This window comes from Mirounga angustirostris, unplaced genomic scaffold (genome assembly GCF_029215605.1).
Source record: "Mirounga angustirostris isolate CCGP_5_RB_7025 unplaced genomic scaffold, mMirAng1.0.hap1 SCAF_12, whole genome shotgun sequence".
NCBI classification, from domain to species: domain Eukaryota; kingdom Metazoa; phylum Chordata; class Mammalia; order Carnivora; family Phocidae; genus Mirounga; species Mirounga angustirostris.
The window spans coordinates 68,409,955-68,426,782 of record NW_026991720.1 but is presented as its reverse complement, the minus strand read 5'-3'; the positions used below and the strand labels follow the sequence as shown (position 1 = coordinate 68,426,782).

The 16,828-nt window shown below is 34.1% G+C and overlaps 1 protein-coding gene across 9 annotated transcripts in view; it reads left to right on the top strand.

The window, feature by feature from the left end:
- PPP1R9A (protein phosphatase 1 regulatory subunit 9A) overlaps window positions 1–16,828 on the top strand; it is a 299,999-nt gene that overhangs the window by 183,046 nt on the left and 100,125 nt on the right. For all 9 annotated transcript variants that reach the window (XM_064575255.1, XM_064575254.1, XM_045864680.3 and 6 more), the window contains exon 5: window positions 3,709–3,813. In XM_064575255.1, the coding sequence (XP_064431325.1) occupies window positions 3,709–3,813 (105 nt within the window). The remainder of the gene's footprint in view (window positions 1–3,708; window positions 3,814–16,828) is intronic.

Below are 16,828 nucleotides of genomic sequence, written 5' to 3'. Positions count from 1 at the left end.
GCAATTATTCCTGGGCTTAAACAGCCCATGAAACGTATTTTCTGTGGTAACAGTTGTATTGGCTTTGTGAATCCACTCTGGCATCTTGGTGGAAGCTCCGAAGCTATCGTAGGCTTATATGCAGAGAGTTAAAAAAATGACTTTCATACATATAAAATGAACACGGATTAGACTTGACTTAACCCACTAATTAATGAGAGAACCAGTGAGATGTGGTAAATGTGATTCAAAGGACATTTTAGACATGCGTAGTTAAAGACAAGTTAATAAAGTAGTATTAGAATAACATTACTAAGTTAGATATAAAACTAGTTAATATTCTACAGGGAAATAAACCATGGCCTATGGGATTATCTTTTCTAACAGAAGGAAAGTATCTGAATTTATTCAGGACAGAAAAATCTGCAAATTAACATGCAACTTAAGTATATCCAGGATTTTAATCAATTTTAAACAGTGGATCAATGAAAATACATTCCCCCAAATTATCCTTGGGTGGACCTGTTAAATAATGCGCCTAAATCATATTGAAAAGATAGGTTGCTCTCCTTTTTATTCTTATTTTCAAACTTTAACTCTTCTTAACACATGGCAACAACATATGATATACCCAACACTTGTCCAGAGTAATTATAGTGGCATAAGGTTTATTGGTGGGAAGTGTCAATATGATAAAGATGTCAGTGTTCCCCAAACTAATCTAAAAATCAGTATGATTTTATTAAAACCTCAACGAGTGTTTTTATAGAACTTGGCAAGTAAGTCCAAAACTAATTATGAAGAGAAAAAGCTCAAGAATAGCTCAGAAAAATTTGAGGACAATGAACAAGGTGGAGGGAATTATCCTATGAAATGTCAAAACTAATTATGAAGCAATAGAGTGTGCAGAGATAGACAGACAGACAAGTAGAAACTAGTAGAAAACCCAAAACATGTTGATGCACATTTGAAACCCTGACAGATGCAGCACTACAAATCGGTGGAGGAAAAGTGAACTCTTATTAAAAGTTATTAAGGCATTTGTTTATAACACTTGGAAAACATAAAAATAGACTGCTAACACATATTATAATAAAAAATAACTTCCGGGTGGATAACTACCTAAATGCAGAATGGCAAAATGTTAAAACTTTTAGAAGAAAATAATAGAATGTTGTTATAACCTTGAGGCAGAAAGGGATTCCTGAAACAAAACACAGAACTACCTGATACAAAGCTGAAATTTCAAATGTGATTATATTTTTAAAAATTGTTTTCCTCAAAATCACCATTTTTCAAAGAAATGTGAAAAGACAAGCCACAGATTGGGACAAAGATACTTGCAACATATTTAATTGAGAAAGTGTTAGTATACAGTATGTATAAGGACATCTTCAATAAATCAATAAGAAAAAAGACACCCAGCCCAACAACATCAACAAAAATGGGTAAAAGACATGATCTAACAGTTTGCAGAAATGGACAAATGACTCAGAAAAATATGAATAAACGTTCAACCACACTGGTAATCAGGCAAATGCAATTAAAATCACAGTGTCATGTCTTTTTATACTTACAAGATCACCAGTATTTATTTTTTTTATTTTTTATTTTTTATTTTTATTTATTTATTTATTTTTATTCTTATGTTAATCCCCATACATTACATCATTAGTTTTAGATGAAGTGTTCCATGATTCATTGTTTGTGCATAACACCCAGTGCTCCATGCAGAATGTGCCCTCCTCAATACCCACCACCAGGCTAACCCATCCTCCCACCCCCCTCCCCTCTAGGGAACGAACCCTCAGTTTGTTTTTCAGAGTCCATCGTCTCTCATGGTTCGTCTACCCCTCCGATTTCCCCCGCTTCATTCTTCCCCTCCCGCTACCTTCTTCTTCTTCTTTTTTTTTTCTTAACATAAGATCACCAGTATTTAAAGGGTCAGAATATACCAACTATTGGTGAGAGTGTGGGAAGTCAGAACCTTTCATACATACAGTGCTACTGAGAATATGCATCGGCATAAGCATTTTGAAGTAAAATTTGTCTGTTTAAGTTGAAAAAGCGTATGTTCTTTGATTCAGGAGTTCTATTTCTAGGTGTATATCATGGAGAAACTCACACACGTGTGTAAGGAGACACATATGAGCAGTATTCATAATGGCTAAAATGGAAAACAATATAACTGTCCATCTGCAAATAACGGATGAATATATTTTGATATATTCACAAAAGATGTATATACCTGGTTGTTAAAATGAATTAGTAGAATGGTATTTATAACTGTAGATAAATCTCATACATAACGTTGAATGAAGCAAACTAAATTATGGAATGAGAGGCACACTTCACAATGTTTGAAAACTGCAGATGTACACATATTGTGCATATTCATGTATACATATTATTTCTACTTCAAAACGTCCATAGGAAGACTGAGCATCAAAATTAGTATGATGGTTACATCTATGGAAGCAGTGAAGGGACTAGAATTAGAGATGAATAATAAAGGGGCTCTAGCTTTTCTGGAATACATTTCTTTAGGAAAAAATCTGACTCAAATATTGCGCAGTGCTGAGATTTGATAAAGTTGGGTGTTTGGTACATGGGTGTTTATTACCTAATTCCCTCTGCATTTCTCCATGATTGAAATACTTCAGGAAAAAAAAAGAGAAATACTTCCTTTTGAGGAATAAAAAAATGGTATGTATAAAACATGTATATAAACTTAAAAGCATTATACATTAAACAACACTAATACTGTATATTGCTCCTAAACATAAATAAATATATGCATTTATATACGTGTGTGCACACATAAACATACATACAGTTATGAGCATTATCTATTTCAAGCGTACAACTTGAACAGGAAGGATTCCCTGCAATTCCTGTTGTTTTTTCTTGAAGAGGAGAGGTGGAAAGCAGGATTAGGGATGAGGCCCACAGCATATTTCAGCTGGATCTGTTGTTTTATGTAATTTATTAAGGACCAAAAATGATGTAAGTATGTCATACATTAGCAGTTACCAGTTCTTTGTGATAGGAATATGAATATTGGGCAAACTGAATCTCTCCATTTAGTATTGCTTTTCAAAACAATCTATTTTTCAAGACGATCTTTTATTTTATTTTATTTTTTATTTTATTTATTTATTTTTTAATTTTATTATGTTATGTTAGTCACCATACAAGACGATCTTTTAGAAACATTAAGGATGTGAGGGCGATCTGGCTGCGACATCTGTCACCCCATTGCTCTCCAGGGTTGATTCGGCTCATCTGGCTGGCTAGGCAGGTGTCCCCTTTCTCCCTCACCACTCCACGTGCGTCCCTCCCGAAGCTGTGCGCTCGGTCGAAGAGGATGACCTTCCCCGATAGAGGAGAACTGTTCTGCACTCCCCTGCTAGAGAGAGCTTCCAAACAAGCTCTCAAGGTCCATTTGTAGGAGAACATAGGGTAGTCAAGCTTCCAAGACTCCAGACACATGCAAATGAGGCTCTGCACGTGGCAGTCTGCCTTTCTTAAAAAAAAAAAAAAAATTAAAATAAAAAAAATAATAAAAACATTAAGCATTTGACTAAGATCGGAGCTTGTGGATAAAAGACAAATTTTGGGGTCAGTAAGAGTATCATAAAATCAAGTACTTTGTCAACTCATGTTTTGAAAATGATAATGTACTATCAGAGAAGTTAATTGTGGCTAATTTTTCTCCTCTTCCCAAAGAATACAAGTCAATGACCAGATTGTGGAAGTGGATGGAATCAGCTTGGTGGGTGTCACACAGAATTTTGCTGCAACGGTTCTCAGAAACACCAAGGGCAATGTCAGGTAAATATGTGGCTTCAGATATGTATAATTTTATTACTTAACATTTTGTTGAATTTCAGTTTTCTAGAATTGTACCTGTAGTTATATGTAATTACAATGAAGATTTTATCTAAATACTCAACACCTGCCTTTAGTTTTTAATGTTTCCTTCTTTGTTGTAATTAGTTTATGCAAATGTAATTTAAGACCAAAACTTACGGTATTTTAGAACGACATGAAGATATGAAGTGTACCGTGTGAATCAATATGGTTAATTACTGAACTAAGTGTGCCTCACTGCATAACATTTCTGCTTAAGTCCTCAACAAATATGAATTTAGACTCTAAAGCCTTTTAATAAAACTAGTTATACAGTAAATTGAAATTGAAATGATTATACATGTATCCAGCAGTACATGTTTTTAGATAAACTGGCTAAATTATTTGAGGTTAATACATGCATTTAAAAAATCTCTTTATAGACTTTATAGGACTAATCTTTGGCAAACTGTAACTTTGCCACCTTAATAGGACAGAGGGTACATTCTTTTGGACCTTGAGATATATATCCTGTCCTGGGGTTCTGAAAATTGTAGCTTAGAAAACAGATAAGAAAGTAGTCCTGAGCCAACTAAGGTCAAGGTTTGAAATCCATTTTATTTGGTCATAGGTATTTATTTTTAAATATCGTGTTGCTTATGTCCTAATATTTTTCCATCGGTCCTACAAAGGAACACAGAGGGGACACTATTTAGTGTGGGCAATTATGAAAATGTTTTGGTGTTACCATCAGAATGTCACGGCCAGATACTCTGAAATATCAATGAGTTAATATTGCTGTAAAGAGGGTAACACGAGGATGTTATTGCAGCGGGTTTTATGTTGCACAAACATGGGTTTAAGTTTTAGAATTTAGACTTTTTCAGTTGGAAAATACCCTTTAATGCTGAAGGAAATGTTTAAAGAATGCACCATCAATGACTTCTATGGGTGCTATGTTGATGCTTCAAGACTACCCGTAGTCCTGAGAAAAGTATGTGAAATAATTGGGAAGAGCACAGAAAAAACTGTCTGATGCTCTCTTAGAGCCGTGTGTGGGGGCTCTCTCAGGAAATGTGACTGTCTTTCTGCAGACAGCACTTTTCCTGTCGGTAGAGAACTTGGTTTTCAAGCTGCCCGTTAGGCTTTGAAGTGAATTTTAAAGTGAAATATTAGTAAGATACACATTCAACTTGTTAAGAACATTGTTCTTTTTTCTTTCTTTTTTTTATAAGAACATTTTTCAGTTGCAAGGAAGTTTATAGTTACATGAAATCATAGCCATCCTTTTATTTCAAACCTCCTACAAATTACAAACGGCTTCTCAACTATCTCCTGATTTTAGTCTCTCTCTTCTTCCTTCTGTCCTTCCTTCTCATCCTTCCTCCAAATGGAGGAAAATAATAGCAGTTTTCAGCTCTAGGAAGGGCTATCATGGAAAAAGGAATGAACTCATTCTGTGTAACTCTAGTACTGGAGGATCTGAGACCTGTGGGTAGAAGTGAAAATTCCACATCCATCATGTGCCTCTCCTCTTCACATGCCTTCAGTGGCTCCCCATTCTGTACAGAATCTAAGCTCTTGACCCTGGTATTGAAATCTTTCATCAGCCAGTCTTATCACTTACCTCTCCCTGTGGGTAATCATATTCCTTCAAATGTGACTTGTGAATTATTGTTTTATTATTGTGCCTTTCTCTCTGTCATTTCTTCTGTTTAAAATACTGTCTTCTGTTTAGAACCTGCTTATCTTGAGGAACATATTTCAAATCCCTTATCTTCCAAGAAGTCCTCCTTGACCTACATATCCCCTAGTGATCTCTTCTTCCTGGTAGCACTCATCATTCATACTACTTTTTTGACCTTGAGGTTACAGAATATTACTTTCATCTTTTAAAGGCGTACCTTTATTTCCTCATTCACTTTGCACAAATCTTGATATTGAAATGGGACCTTCAGCCCTCCCTTGTCCCCCCCAAATTATTTAACCCAGGGTCTTAATTGAGTATAAGGAGAAAGTCTTTTCTCAATTTTAACTTATTAAAAATAATATTTGAGTCCTCTGAATATATTTTAGGTGGTAGTTCTCCGTAAAGTAATAATACAAAAACAGAATCCCAAAACTAGACCTGTATTTTTATTTTTATTTTATTTATTTATTTATTTATTTTAAAGATTTTATTTATTTATTTGACAGAGAGAGACACAGCGAGAGAGGGAACACAAGCAGGGGAGTGGGAGAGGGAGAAGCAGGCTTCCCGCGGAGGAGGGAGCCCAATGCGGGGCTCGATCCCAGGACCCTGGGATCATGACCTGAACCGAAGGCAGATGCGTAACAACTGAGCCACCCAGGCGCCCCTAGAACCTGTATTTTTAATGAACTTTTTAAAACTAAGAATTTAAAATAGGTGTGGTTTTATATTTCTTGTTTTAATTGGTGTCTTAGCTGTCACATTCAGTGGTTACTGAAATTTATTTTCAAAAAGGGATACCTGAAAAATTAGTGAATTTAGTTTGATATTTTTCCTAACTACTAAGCACAGATCTGGGAGCCATGGGTCTAAAATAATACAAGTGGGAGAAAGATAGGAAGCGAGAAGTGATGAGAAGAACGGAACTGAGATTTGGATGGTGATTCTTTCTGAAGTATTAGAGGTCAAGATTTTACTTATTTCCTGGGAATGTGTATGACATTGGTGCCAACTTTTGGATACGCGTTGAAATCACACAGTGAAGTTCTGTGACTTTATCCACACTCACAGAGAATCATTTTCCATCTGACCTCAGTCTGCTTTATTTTGTTACACTTTAAATGACAATACCTGAGTTTATGAACTGATGCTACTAACAAAACCTCCATTAATATGACATTTTTAACACACTGGAGAAATTACGAGTATTTTAATGTGATAATTTTCAAGGCTTACGTGTTTTTCAACTCCACATCATTTATATGAGTTAAGAAGTGGTTCAGCTCAAACCAGGTGAGGTTCCTGGGGGAGTGAAAGTCTAGCCTGGGTCAGAGTATCAGTAAACAATTACTATTTCCTTCATTTTACTGATGTCATTTAGAACTAAGCACTCATGATAAGTATTATGCTAATATCATGTAATTACTTTACATAATTGATTAGGAAAGGACTCACAGGAATCAGAATAGTTCGTAGTCAGAAAGGATGCACCACAGCAGCTTCGGGAGAAAGAAAAGCGGTAACAGGGTGGGCGTGGCGAACTCGGACACAGTCTTCTTTATCATCCCTCTACTGGGCCTCACAGGACTTGGTCTCCCAGTGCTGAACCACCATGGGCATGCATGTGCATGCAGCATCTTGGTACCAAGAAGTCCCAAGTCTATGTATGGTAGGGATTTCTCACTGAAATCATTGAAAACCCCTGGACTCCACCAAATCCAGGTAGAAGGAATAAATCCAATTATTATTGCCAAACAATTTTGACAAGCTAGTCTGTCTTGCCTTGAAACAGCTCACGGACCCATATTTGCAGAAGATCATTTATCCCTGGTTAGTACATCTCACAGCTTTGACTAAGGATCAGTACCATGCTCTAGGCGATTCTGTGTACTTTGTCAATCCAGCTGGTCTCTAGATTAACTCATGCTCTATAATGCATAGTGCATAACATATTTACCACTCTCCTTTTGACTTTAGATTCATACTACTTAGTATGTTTCTATTGTATATTTCTTCTTTTAAATTTTTTTTATTTGAGCGTATTTATTGTATATTTCAATGTTACCTGGTGAAAACCTAAAAAGAAAATGTTGTAAGTTATTTGAAAACCTATAATCTTTTTGGTGCTTGATAGAACGTAACTTGCCAAATGTCATATAGTTAAAAAGTTAGAAAAAAGTTCTTTTCTTATTGTCAGATCCTGCATTATGTAAAAAATAATTTAAATAGTTTTGATTCGGTTCATTTGAATCTGCAGGTTTATCTACTTACAATTCATTTTTATATCAGAACATATTAAGTGATGCTTTTCTTGGAGATCCTTAAAAGAGCCTTATGTCTGTTGGTCCATGTAAAGTTATGGAGAAAATACTTTTAAACTTAAAATTATAAAGTTATTAGGAAAAAATAATAGTTCAAAAGAGATAAAAATACTGGATATACCCATGGAAAGAAAGTAGGAATCTCTAGATATTAGGAGACTAATTAAAAGTTATACAAACTACTTTCCATTTATTTTTGGATACATAATTTAGCTTTCTGTGATGTTGTTTTGCTAGAGATGTCCCAAATGTAGACATTTCACTCAATCTCTTATGTTCTATCTCTGTGGACAAGGGGAAAAATATCTTTGAGTTATAGTATAGCCAGAGGATAGGTACAGTCATACAGCTGATTCTGTTACAAATTATAAATATTATTTAATGTATTCACTGGTATTTCTTTATGCACTTAGTACTAGGAATAATTGTCTTTCTCTAGTAACTGTTTTTTTTTCCCCATGAAGCCAGACCTCATGGATTCAGATTCTGGCTTAATCATTTAGATGTATGAGTTTATGGAAGTGTTTAATCTCCCTGTAGTTTCTTCATTTATAAAATGGGCATCATAATAGTACCTCCCCCATACATGTGAGATGAGTATTAAATGAGTTAAAACATGTAATGAATGCCTAGAAAAAGTTGAAATTCAATAAAATATTAGTGATTATTATTTTTTTCTGAAAACTCTGATGCCTTCTTAGGTGATCGTGTAGATTGTTAGAAAACTGAGAGTCGATTTTATAGCCTTTTCTAACAAAGGCACAGGATCTGATAGTCTGCAGAGGAAACCATTGTTACTGGTTTCTCCTTTTAGTTCTTTTGGAAGTACCAATATAAGTCTTTTCTTCATTTCTTGATTTTTCAGTTTTAGATAAAAATTTAATGATTGCTTTTATAAAACTTTCACCAATCAGGTTTTTTTTTAGTTAAAAACTTTTGCAAGAGTTTATGACATTTACTGTCTATTATATGGCTACAGTTGTCTTAGGTAGCTTTCCTGTAAGTTCATTCAAAAATTAAAACCAATAAGTAGTATCTATAATGTTATGGTTAGGAAAATATTATTCCGTCTAGAATCAAGTATGAGTGAATTGATAGAAAATGAAATGTATGGGGATTAACATAAGAATAAAATTAAAAAAAAAAGAAAATGAAATGTAGTTTTATGTCATTCAATCTGTGTCACTTTTCAAGGCATAAAGGTTCTAGTGGAACCTGACTTAATTTATTTCTAGCCTTCTTGATTTCCTCTGGGTCATACATAGCTGCCAGGGGGCTTACATGTCTGAAAATGTATTATTTGGCCCTCAAAAATAAGTAGGTATAGTATTTGAGTTAAAAATCCTTTTCTTTCAGTCCTACAAAGATATTTTCCATTGTCTTTTAATATCTACAACTGGTAAAGAGAGATTTAATATTAATCTGATTTGTAGTCCTTTCTGGTTTTCTGTTTTGGAGGTTTTTTCCCCTCTTAATTTGGTTTTTGTCAGGCTATAACTAGATCTGTGTTTGTTTGTTTTGCTTGGAATTCAATCTGAACACTTGAATTTGGGTAATTTTCTGTTTTTTCTTTTTTTTTTTTTAAGGTATTCTGTCTCATTCTCTATTTCCTTTTATTACTTAAAGCTTTGTCCTCTCTTGTCCGTGCTTGAGAGTTATTCAGCTTCCTACTTGAGATCTTCATGTGGCTTTCAAATTTAATTAAATTTCATGTGGCACATCAAACGTAGTATGTTCACATTATTATCCTTTATTTGTACCATTCTCTGTCTTATACCCTCCTCTAAAAAAATCATATGATCTTTACTTGACTGATTCCCTCTTATCAAGTCTCAGTTCAAAAATCACTCTTTCAGTGAATGAATTCTTCTTATATTATGGTATTTATGTTGTCCAAATCCCAAGTCAGTTTCTATCACATTACCATGTCCTCTACATAGCATCCTCAAAGTAAATAACCCTCTGATGATCCTCTCTTCCCGGTATTGCTTCTCTTGTTCAGTCTTCCACCACACTGACCCCTGACTAGCCTTGATGATTAGAGTATGAAGGAAGTAGTGATGTGTGCTTCCGAGGCTAGGCTATAAAAGGCATGTGGTTTCTACCTTGGTCTTCTGGATCACCAGCTCCGGAGAAATCCAGCTGCCATTTTGAGAACACATTCAAACAGCCTTCTGGAGAGGCTCATACAAGGAAGAACTTAGGCCTGTCAACTAGCGAGCCATGTGAGGGCAGCACCTTAGAGGGAGATCTTCCAGCTTCAGTAAAGCCTTGAGATGCCAGTAGCCCCCGTCAACATTTGATTGAACTTAGTGAGAAGCACCAAGCCAGAACTGCCTAGTCAAGCATCTCCTGAATTCTTGACTCAGAGAAACTATGGAAGATAAAATGTCTATAAATTTTGGGGTAATTTATTATATAAGGTAGAAAAAAAGAGAGGACGTCATTATAGACCTAACAGTTATTATAAGGATTAGCCAATATTATGAAGAACTTTATGCTGATAAATACAACTTAGGATAAATGGTTAAATTTCTTAGAAGACAGTGCTATGACAAAGTACCAAAGCTCACTCACAAAAAAATAGTGTGTGCATGTGTGTGTATGTGTGTGTACATGTACTCATGAAGATGAATTTAGATTCTAAGCTTTCTGGCAAAGGAAATTCCAGTTTCAGTTTGTTTCATTGGTGAATCTCACCAAACATTAGAGGGAGAAATAACATGCCTTCTATATAAACTTTTCCAGAACATAGAAGAGAGGACACATCTCAACTACATTTATGAGGCCAGCATTACCATCATATTAAAGTCAGAAAAAGACATTAAAGCAAAAATCATTACATACCAATATTGCTCATGAACGTAGATACAGAAGTCCTTAAGCAAAAATTTAACAGATTGAAGTCAGGAATATATAAAAAGGGTAATACATTATGACTAAATGACATTAATTTTTGGAATGCATGTTTGATTTAATGTTTGAAATTCAACCTGTGCACTTTTCCATACTGATAGAAGAATAGAGAAAAATCATACGTTCACATGCTCATCTCAGTAGATAGAGACCAACAAAAAAACTCTCAGGAAACTTGAAATAGAAGGGAATTTCCTGTGTGATAAATAGCAAATCCTTTCTCTCTAGTAAAAGAACAATGTGTGTGTGTCCACTTTCACCACTTTATTCAACATTGTCCTAGGGCTCATAGCTAGGTCAGTGAGGCAAGAATAAGAAATGGAAAGCACATAGATTGAAAAAGAAGAAGTAAACCTATTCACAGATAACTTACGTAGAAAGTCCTAAGGAATCTACCAAAGATGTTATGAGAACTAGTAAGTGAGTCAAACAGGATTACAGGGCATAGGTTGATGTACAGAAATCAGTTCTATTCTACAGACTGGCAACAAGAAGGAATTGAAAATTCAGATTAAAAATAACATTTATGTTAACATCAAAAACATGAAATACTTAAGGATAACCTGACATGATATGTTGACAACTTCAGCAAGATACTTCTGAGAGAAAATAAAGACTACCTAAATGAGTGAAGCAATAGACCACGTTCATGGGTAAGAATACTCAGTATTGTTAAATTTCCAATTTTCTCCAAATCTGCAGACTAAGGAAATCTCAGTGAAAATCTCAGCAAGATTTTTTAAAAAGAACAAAGTTGAAGAACTTTCACTGCCTCAAAGCTACACTAATCACAACAGTCTATGGTTTAGGCATATGGATAGAAATACAAATTAATGGAACAGAAGAGAGTTCCAATATCGACCTGCACAGACATGAACAATTGCTTTTTGACAAATGCACCAGAATAATTCAGTGGGGGAAATTATGGTCTTTTCAACAAATGGTTCTGGGACCATTGAATAACCACATTAAAAAAAGAATAAGAACACTTGACCTTTGTCCCACAGTATATGCAAAAATTAATTCAAGATTGATCATAGATCTATGTGCAACAATTGAAGCCATAAAATTTCTAGAAAACAGGCAAAAATCTTTATGACCTTGGGTTAATCAAAGATCTTTTAAGACAAAGATCTTGCTCTAAAGCAAGAAATGTAAGAGAAAGACATGATAAATGAAACTGCATCAAAATTTAAAACATTTGTTCAAGAAAATGGAAAAGCAAGCTAAAGACTGAATATTTGCAAAAACAATGATCTGATAGAGGACTGTTATTTAGAAGATATGAAGAACTCTTCTAATTCAATAAGAAGATGTATAATCCTATTAAAAATGTGCAAATCAATTAAAGAGACACTTTCCCGAGGAAGATACACAGTTAAGCACATGAAATGCTGCTCAACATCATTAATCACTGGGGAAATGCAAATTGAATCCACAATGAGGTACTACTACACACCCACTAGTATGGCTGAAATTTAAAAGACTGATAATACTATGCATTGACAAGGATGTGGAGCAAATTTAACGTTCATTCATTGCCAGAAGAAATGCAAAATAGCACAGCCATTTTGCAGAATAGTTTGGCAGGTTCTTAAAAAGTTAAGCATGTACTTGCCGTATCAGCCAGCAATTCTATTCATAGCTATGTCTTCAAGAGCAATAAAAACATATATCTACCCAAAGACTCATACTTACATGTTCATAGGAGCTTTGTTCATGATAGCTAGAAACAACTCAGATGCCTTTAACTCATAAAGGATATACAAGTTGTATTGTATCCTGTGTAATGAAATATTTCTCAGCCATGCAAAGAAACAAATTGCTGATATATTCAACCCAGTATTTGACTGTCAGAACTATTATATTGACTAAAGAAGGCAGACAGAAAAGCCTTCATACTGTACTTTAAACTGCAAGCATTTCAGAGGCATTTTTGAGGCAATAAAAATGTGCTATATTGTGGCTATTGTATATATGACACAACTATATATATATTTGTGAAAACTCACTGTATTAGACAACTTAAATTGGTGAATTTTATTATATAAATTTGATCACAATAAAATTGATCTTTTAAAAATGTATGTTAATAGTTAGCGATTAAAAAGCATCATGCTAACATTTATTAATTATATTGATGGGGATGGGGATTTAGAAAGGAGGACAATGTCTACTTAAGAAAGGCAGATGTAGTCAAACTGAATTTCCTCAGTAATATGTCTATGTTATTACGCTGTATACTTCTTTTTTAAAAAATACTTTCCATTATTAATTTTTTTACCAGAAAAAATAATATCTATATTAAATTCTTGTCTGGACCCTCTTCTTTATTCAGACATGGATTTGCAGCATAACTTTTAAGAACTCGTGTGTTTTGGGGTGTTACAGCTTTAAGTGGGACCTTTCTGATCTTGTTTACCACTATGTAAATGACATACTGTACCTATTATTGTAAAACATATTGCCTCAAAATTTAGTGACTTGAAACAACGAACTTTTATCTCACAGTTTATGGGATCTACTTTCCAGCTTTTTCATGAGAGCCTCTCTGCAGGGACGCCTCACTACATGGAAACTGGATTTTCCAGAGGGAGTGAGCCAAGAGAGTATCCACGCTGGAATCCGTCATCTTTTCATAACTTAATATCCAAAGTGACATTCCGTCAGTTTTGTATTTTATTTGATAGAAGAGTTAATAGGTCCCTCTTACACTCCATGAACATCAGGAGCCAGAGATCACTTGGGTGCATCTTAGAGGCTGCATATTATGTAGTGATCAATAACTAGTTGGATGGATGGATGGACAGGCAGTCTGATTAATGTTATACCACAATACAATTCATTTGTTTGATGTTGCATACCCTCTCTTAAGAAGAACCCTGAAAAATTTGAGACTATTTAGGAAAGACTGACCAGGATGGTGAGAGATCTAAACATTTTTCCCTTGTATATATAAAAATTAAAGATTCTGCCAACTTTTACCTAAAATAGAACATTTTAAGAAGACATAGTAACAATTGTGAAGCATTTGAAGGAGTGAACTGTGGAAAAAGACTTAGGTATTCTTTTTAACTCCAGACCGCCGTCCTAGCACTGGAGGACAGCAGTTACAGGAAAATGATGTTACAGGAGAAAATTGTGCTTCAATATGAGAAATTTCTAATAAATTGTATATTTGCTCTTCAGTGCCATTTACATTAAACTGTAAATGCTTTCTGGCAAGTACTGCTACTTATGGTCAATAACATTCATCATGCTTTTATCCTTAGCATATGTGTTTAGTGACTTTTTGACATTGAGTCATATGACACTTCTGGAGGTGAGGATTTTATAGGAATTGTAGTTACACATAATAAAAAATAAATTAATCTGAAGGTCTTAAATATGTCCCTGTCCTTTTTGGAAGAGGTTATAATACTCAAAAGAAAATATAAATGCATACTGAGTTTTTGAAATAAATATGTACTTGTTTATTTTGGATTCACACCTGCATATGTAATTTCTAAATATGAAAAGTTTTTTTTAATTTTTTACCTAAAATCATTGGTTTTCCATTTGAAGATTTCCATTTGAAGTACATTAAATCTTGAAAGGTTTTTGCCTCATTCACATCATTTTAATAAGAGGTTTTGTTGCCATTACAGCACAAGGGGTAATTGAGAGTTTCACTTTTTATCAGAGTCTTGATTTTGTGATTGTGCATAATGAAGTGTCATTTGTAATGGAGGGCAGTGAGGGCACCACCATGTTCATGGGAATTCTCAGTCCTTACAGGTTTTGTGTTCATGTTACTCCCTTGTGGTTAGACAAGAGGAACGGCCACTATGGATTTGGGACCATGGATATTACAACTTTTAAATTACAACTACTGGTGATAAAAGATTAAAAACAGTGGAAACTTCAAAGACTTGTTTTAAAGGGGACTTTGGCTTAATGAGACATTTTCTGGGGCCAATATATACAGATTAGCATTCAAAATTTTTTCCTTTAAATATTTGTATGCATAACTATTTAAACCTGAAAAATCAGAGCTAGCTTTCAAATCAAGAAATGTCACTTCTTGGGAAGGTATAGCATTTTTAGAAAATATTTAAGTTTGGGGCGCCTGGGTGGCTCAGTTGGTTGAGCGACTGCCTTCGGCTCAGGTCATGATCCTGGAGTCCCTGGATCGAGTTCCGCATCGGGCTCCCTGCTGTTAGCAGGGAGTCTGCTTCTCCCTCTGACCCTCCCCCCTCATGCTCTCTATCTCTATCTCATTCTCTCTCCCAAATAAATAAATAAAATCTTTAAAAAAAAAAGAAAATATTTAAGTTTATGCCTATTATGTGGTATATAGTCCCTGAAGTGGCATGTATTAGGCAGTGTTTTTTTTAAAGAATTCAACTACTTTTGTTCTGTATTGAAATACAGGGGTAGAACAAAGTTCTTATGATTAAGATTGGGTTAGATACAAAATTCATTTCAAATAAGTAATGCTTACAGTAAGTTTAAACATTTCAGATCTAGATATTTAAGGTCTAGCTTTTAAAAGCAAACAGGTTAATGGGGGGAGGTGGGCAGGCATTGGGCTAGATGGGTGTTGGATATTAAGGAGAGTACTTGTGATGAGCACTAGGTGTTATATGTAAGTGATGAATCACTGAATTCTAGTCCTGAAACCAATATTACACTGTATGTTAACTAACTAGAATTTAAATAAAAATTTGAAACCAAAAATTAAAAGCAAACATTTTCCTAGATGAATTTAAAAAATTTAAATGTTAAATATAGAGTATGTTATGTTAATCTAAATCCCAATAAGAAAGGAAAAATATGTCACAGTACCCAAATACAAGAAAGAGGCAAAAGCTTTGTTGTGTAGGACTTTAACCTCTAGATACTAATAGCAAATCTCAGAGAAAGCAAATAAATATGTATTTAGCACCACTTGCTCAAGTACAATTAAATCAAATATTTTAAAAGCTATCAAGTTCAGAGTAAGGTCATAAAATGTGATCAAACATAAAAAAAAATGAGACACTTTCTACAAAAATGTTTAAAAGCACCATGTGATCTTACAATCCAAGACTCTGCTATAATGAGAGTAGGTGGTGTGTATCTATTTTTCTTTTAGGTATATCTTTTAGGTTTTTGGTGTGCACACAATAAATATTTATTACAGAATATCTGAATAAAAGAATTGATTATGTAAGAACTGTAACTATATCCTACTATAGCTTTTCCCTTTTTATATTTGCTTAAGTCTACATTAAAAACTCTTTAGTTTAAAAAAATTTTGTTGAAGTTTTGACTTCATTTAAATGCCACTTTTGACTAGTATATCACTTTTATTAGAATAAATGTCTGCAAAACAAGGCACTCAACTCATCATTTTTCAACATAACCTCTCACATCATTTACACTGAACATGTAGGATCTTTATGACTTCAATTCAGCAAATTGTAAATGCAATTTTATAGTTGTTTAGTTTTTGTTTGACAGCTCACCAGAGAATTCAATAAACTGATCCAATGAATCCTGTATAATATCGTCATCTAAACTCTAAAGGACAGTGCATGGACACTGCTTGGTCTGATAATAGATGAAAGGAAAAGGGAAAACGGATTTATCTGTCTTTACCTATTGTATCTCAGCCTGAGGGGGAGAGGGGGCAGTTCTTATTGAAATAATTCACATCAAAATAAGATAATTGTTTGAAACATTAGAAACAAGTCATGCTGAAGACATAAACCCCTCATTTTGTATTTTAGGTTTAGCCTTTATTTGTCAATTATAACCTTAGAAAATACCTGATTTTTAATTTAAATGTCTATTACAGTTTGGCTCCTGTTACCTCATCCTTTATAGCTAAAAAATAAAAAGATCAATCCATTCCTTGTGGAAGCAAAGTAAACAAATTTAGAAAGTAGCAAGAAAATATATTTTTTTCTTAAAGGATCTTAAAGGCTGATTTGACTACATGTATCTCATTTCAGTCATATAAATCATAATTGTGCATAAATATCAGTTGATTTGGTCACATATGTTTAGAGGGACTGATTGTTGCTGACTTTATTAATTGTTATAT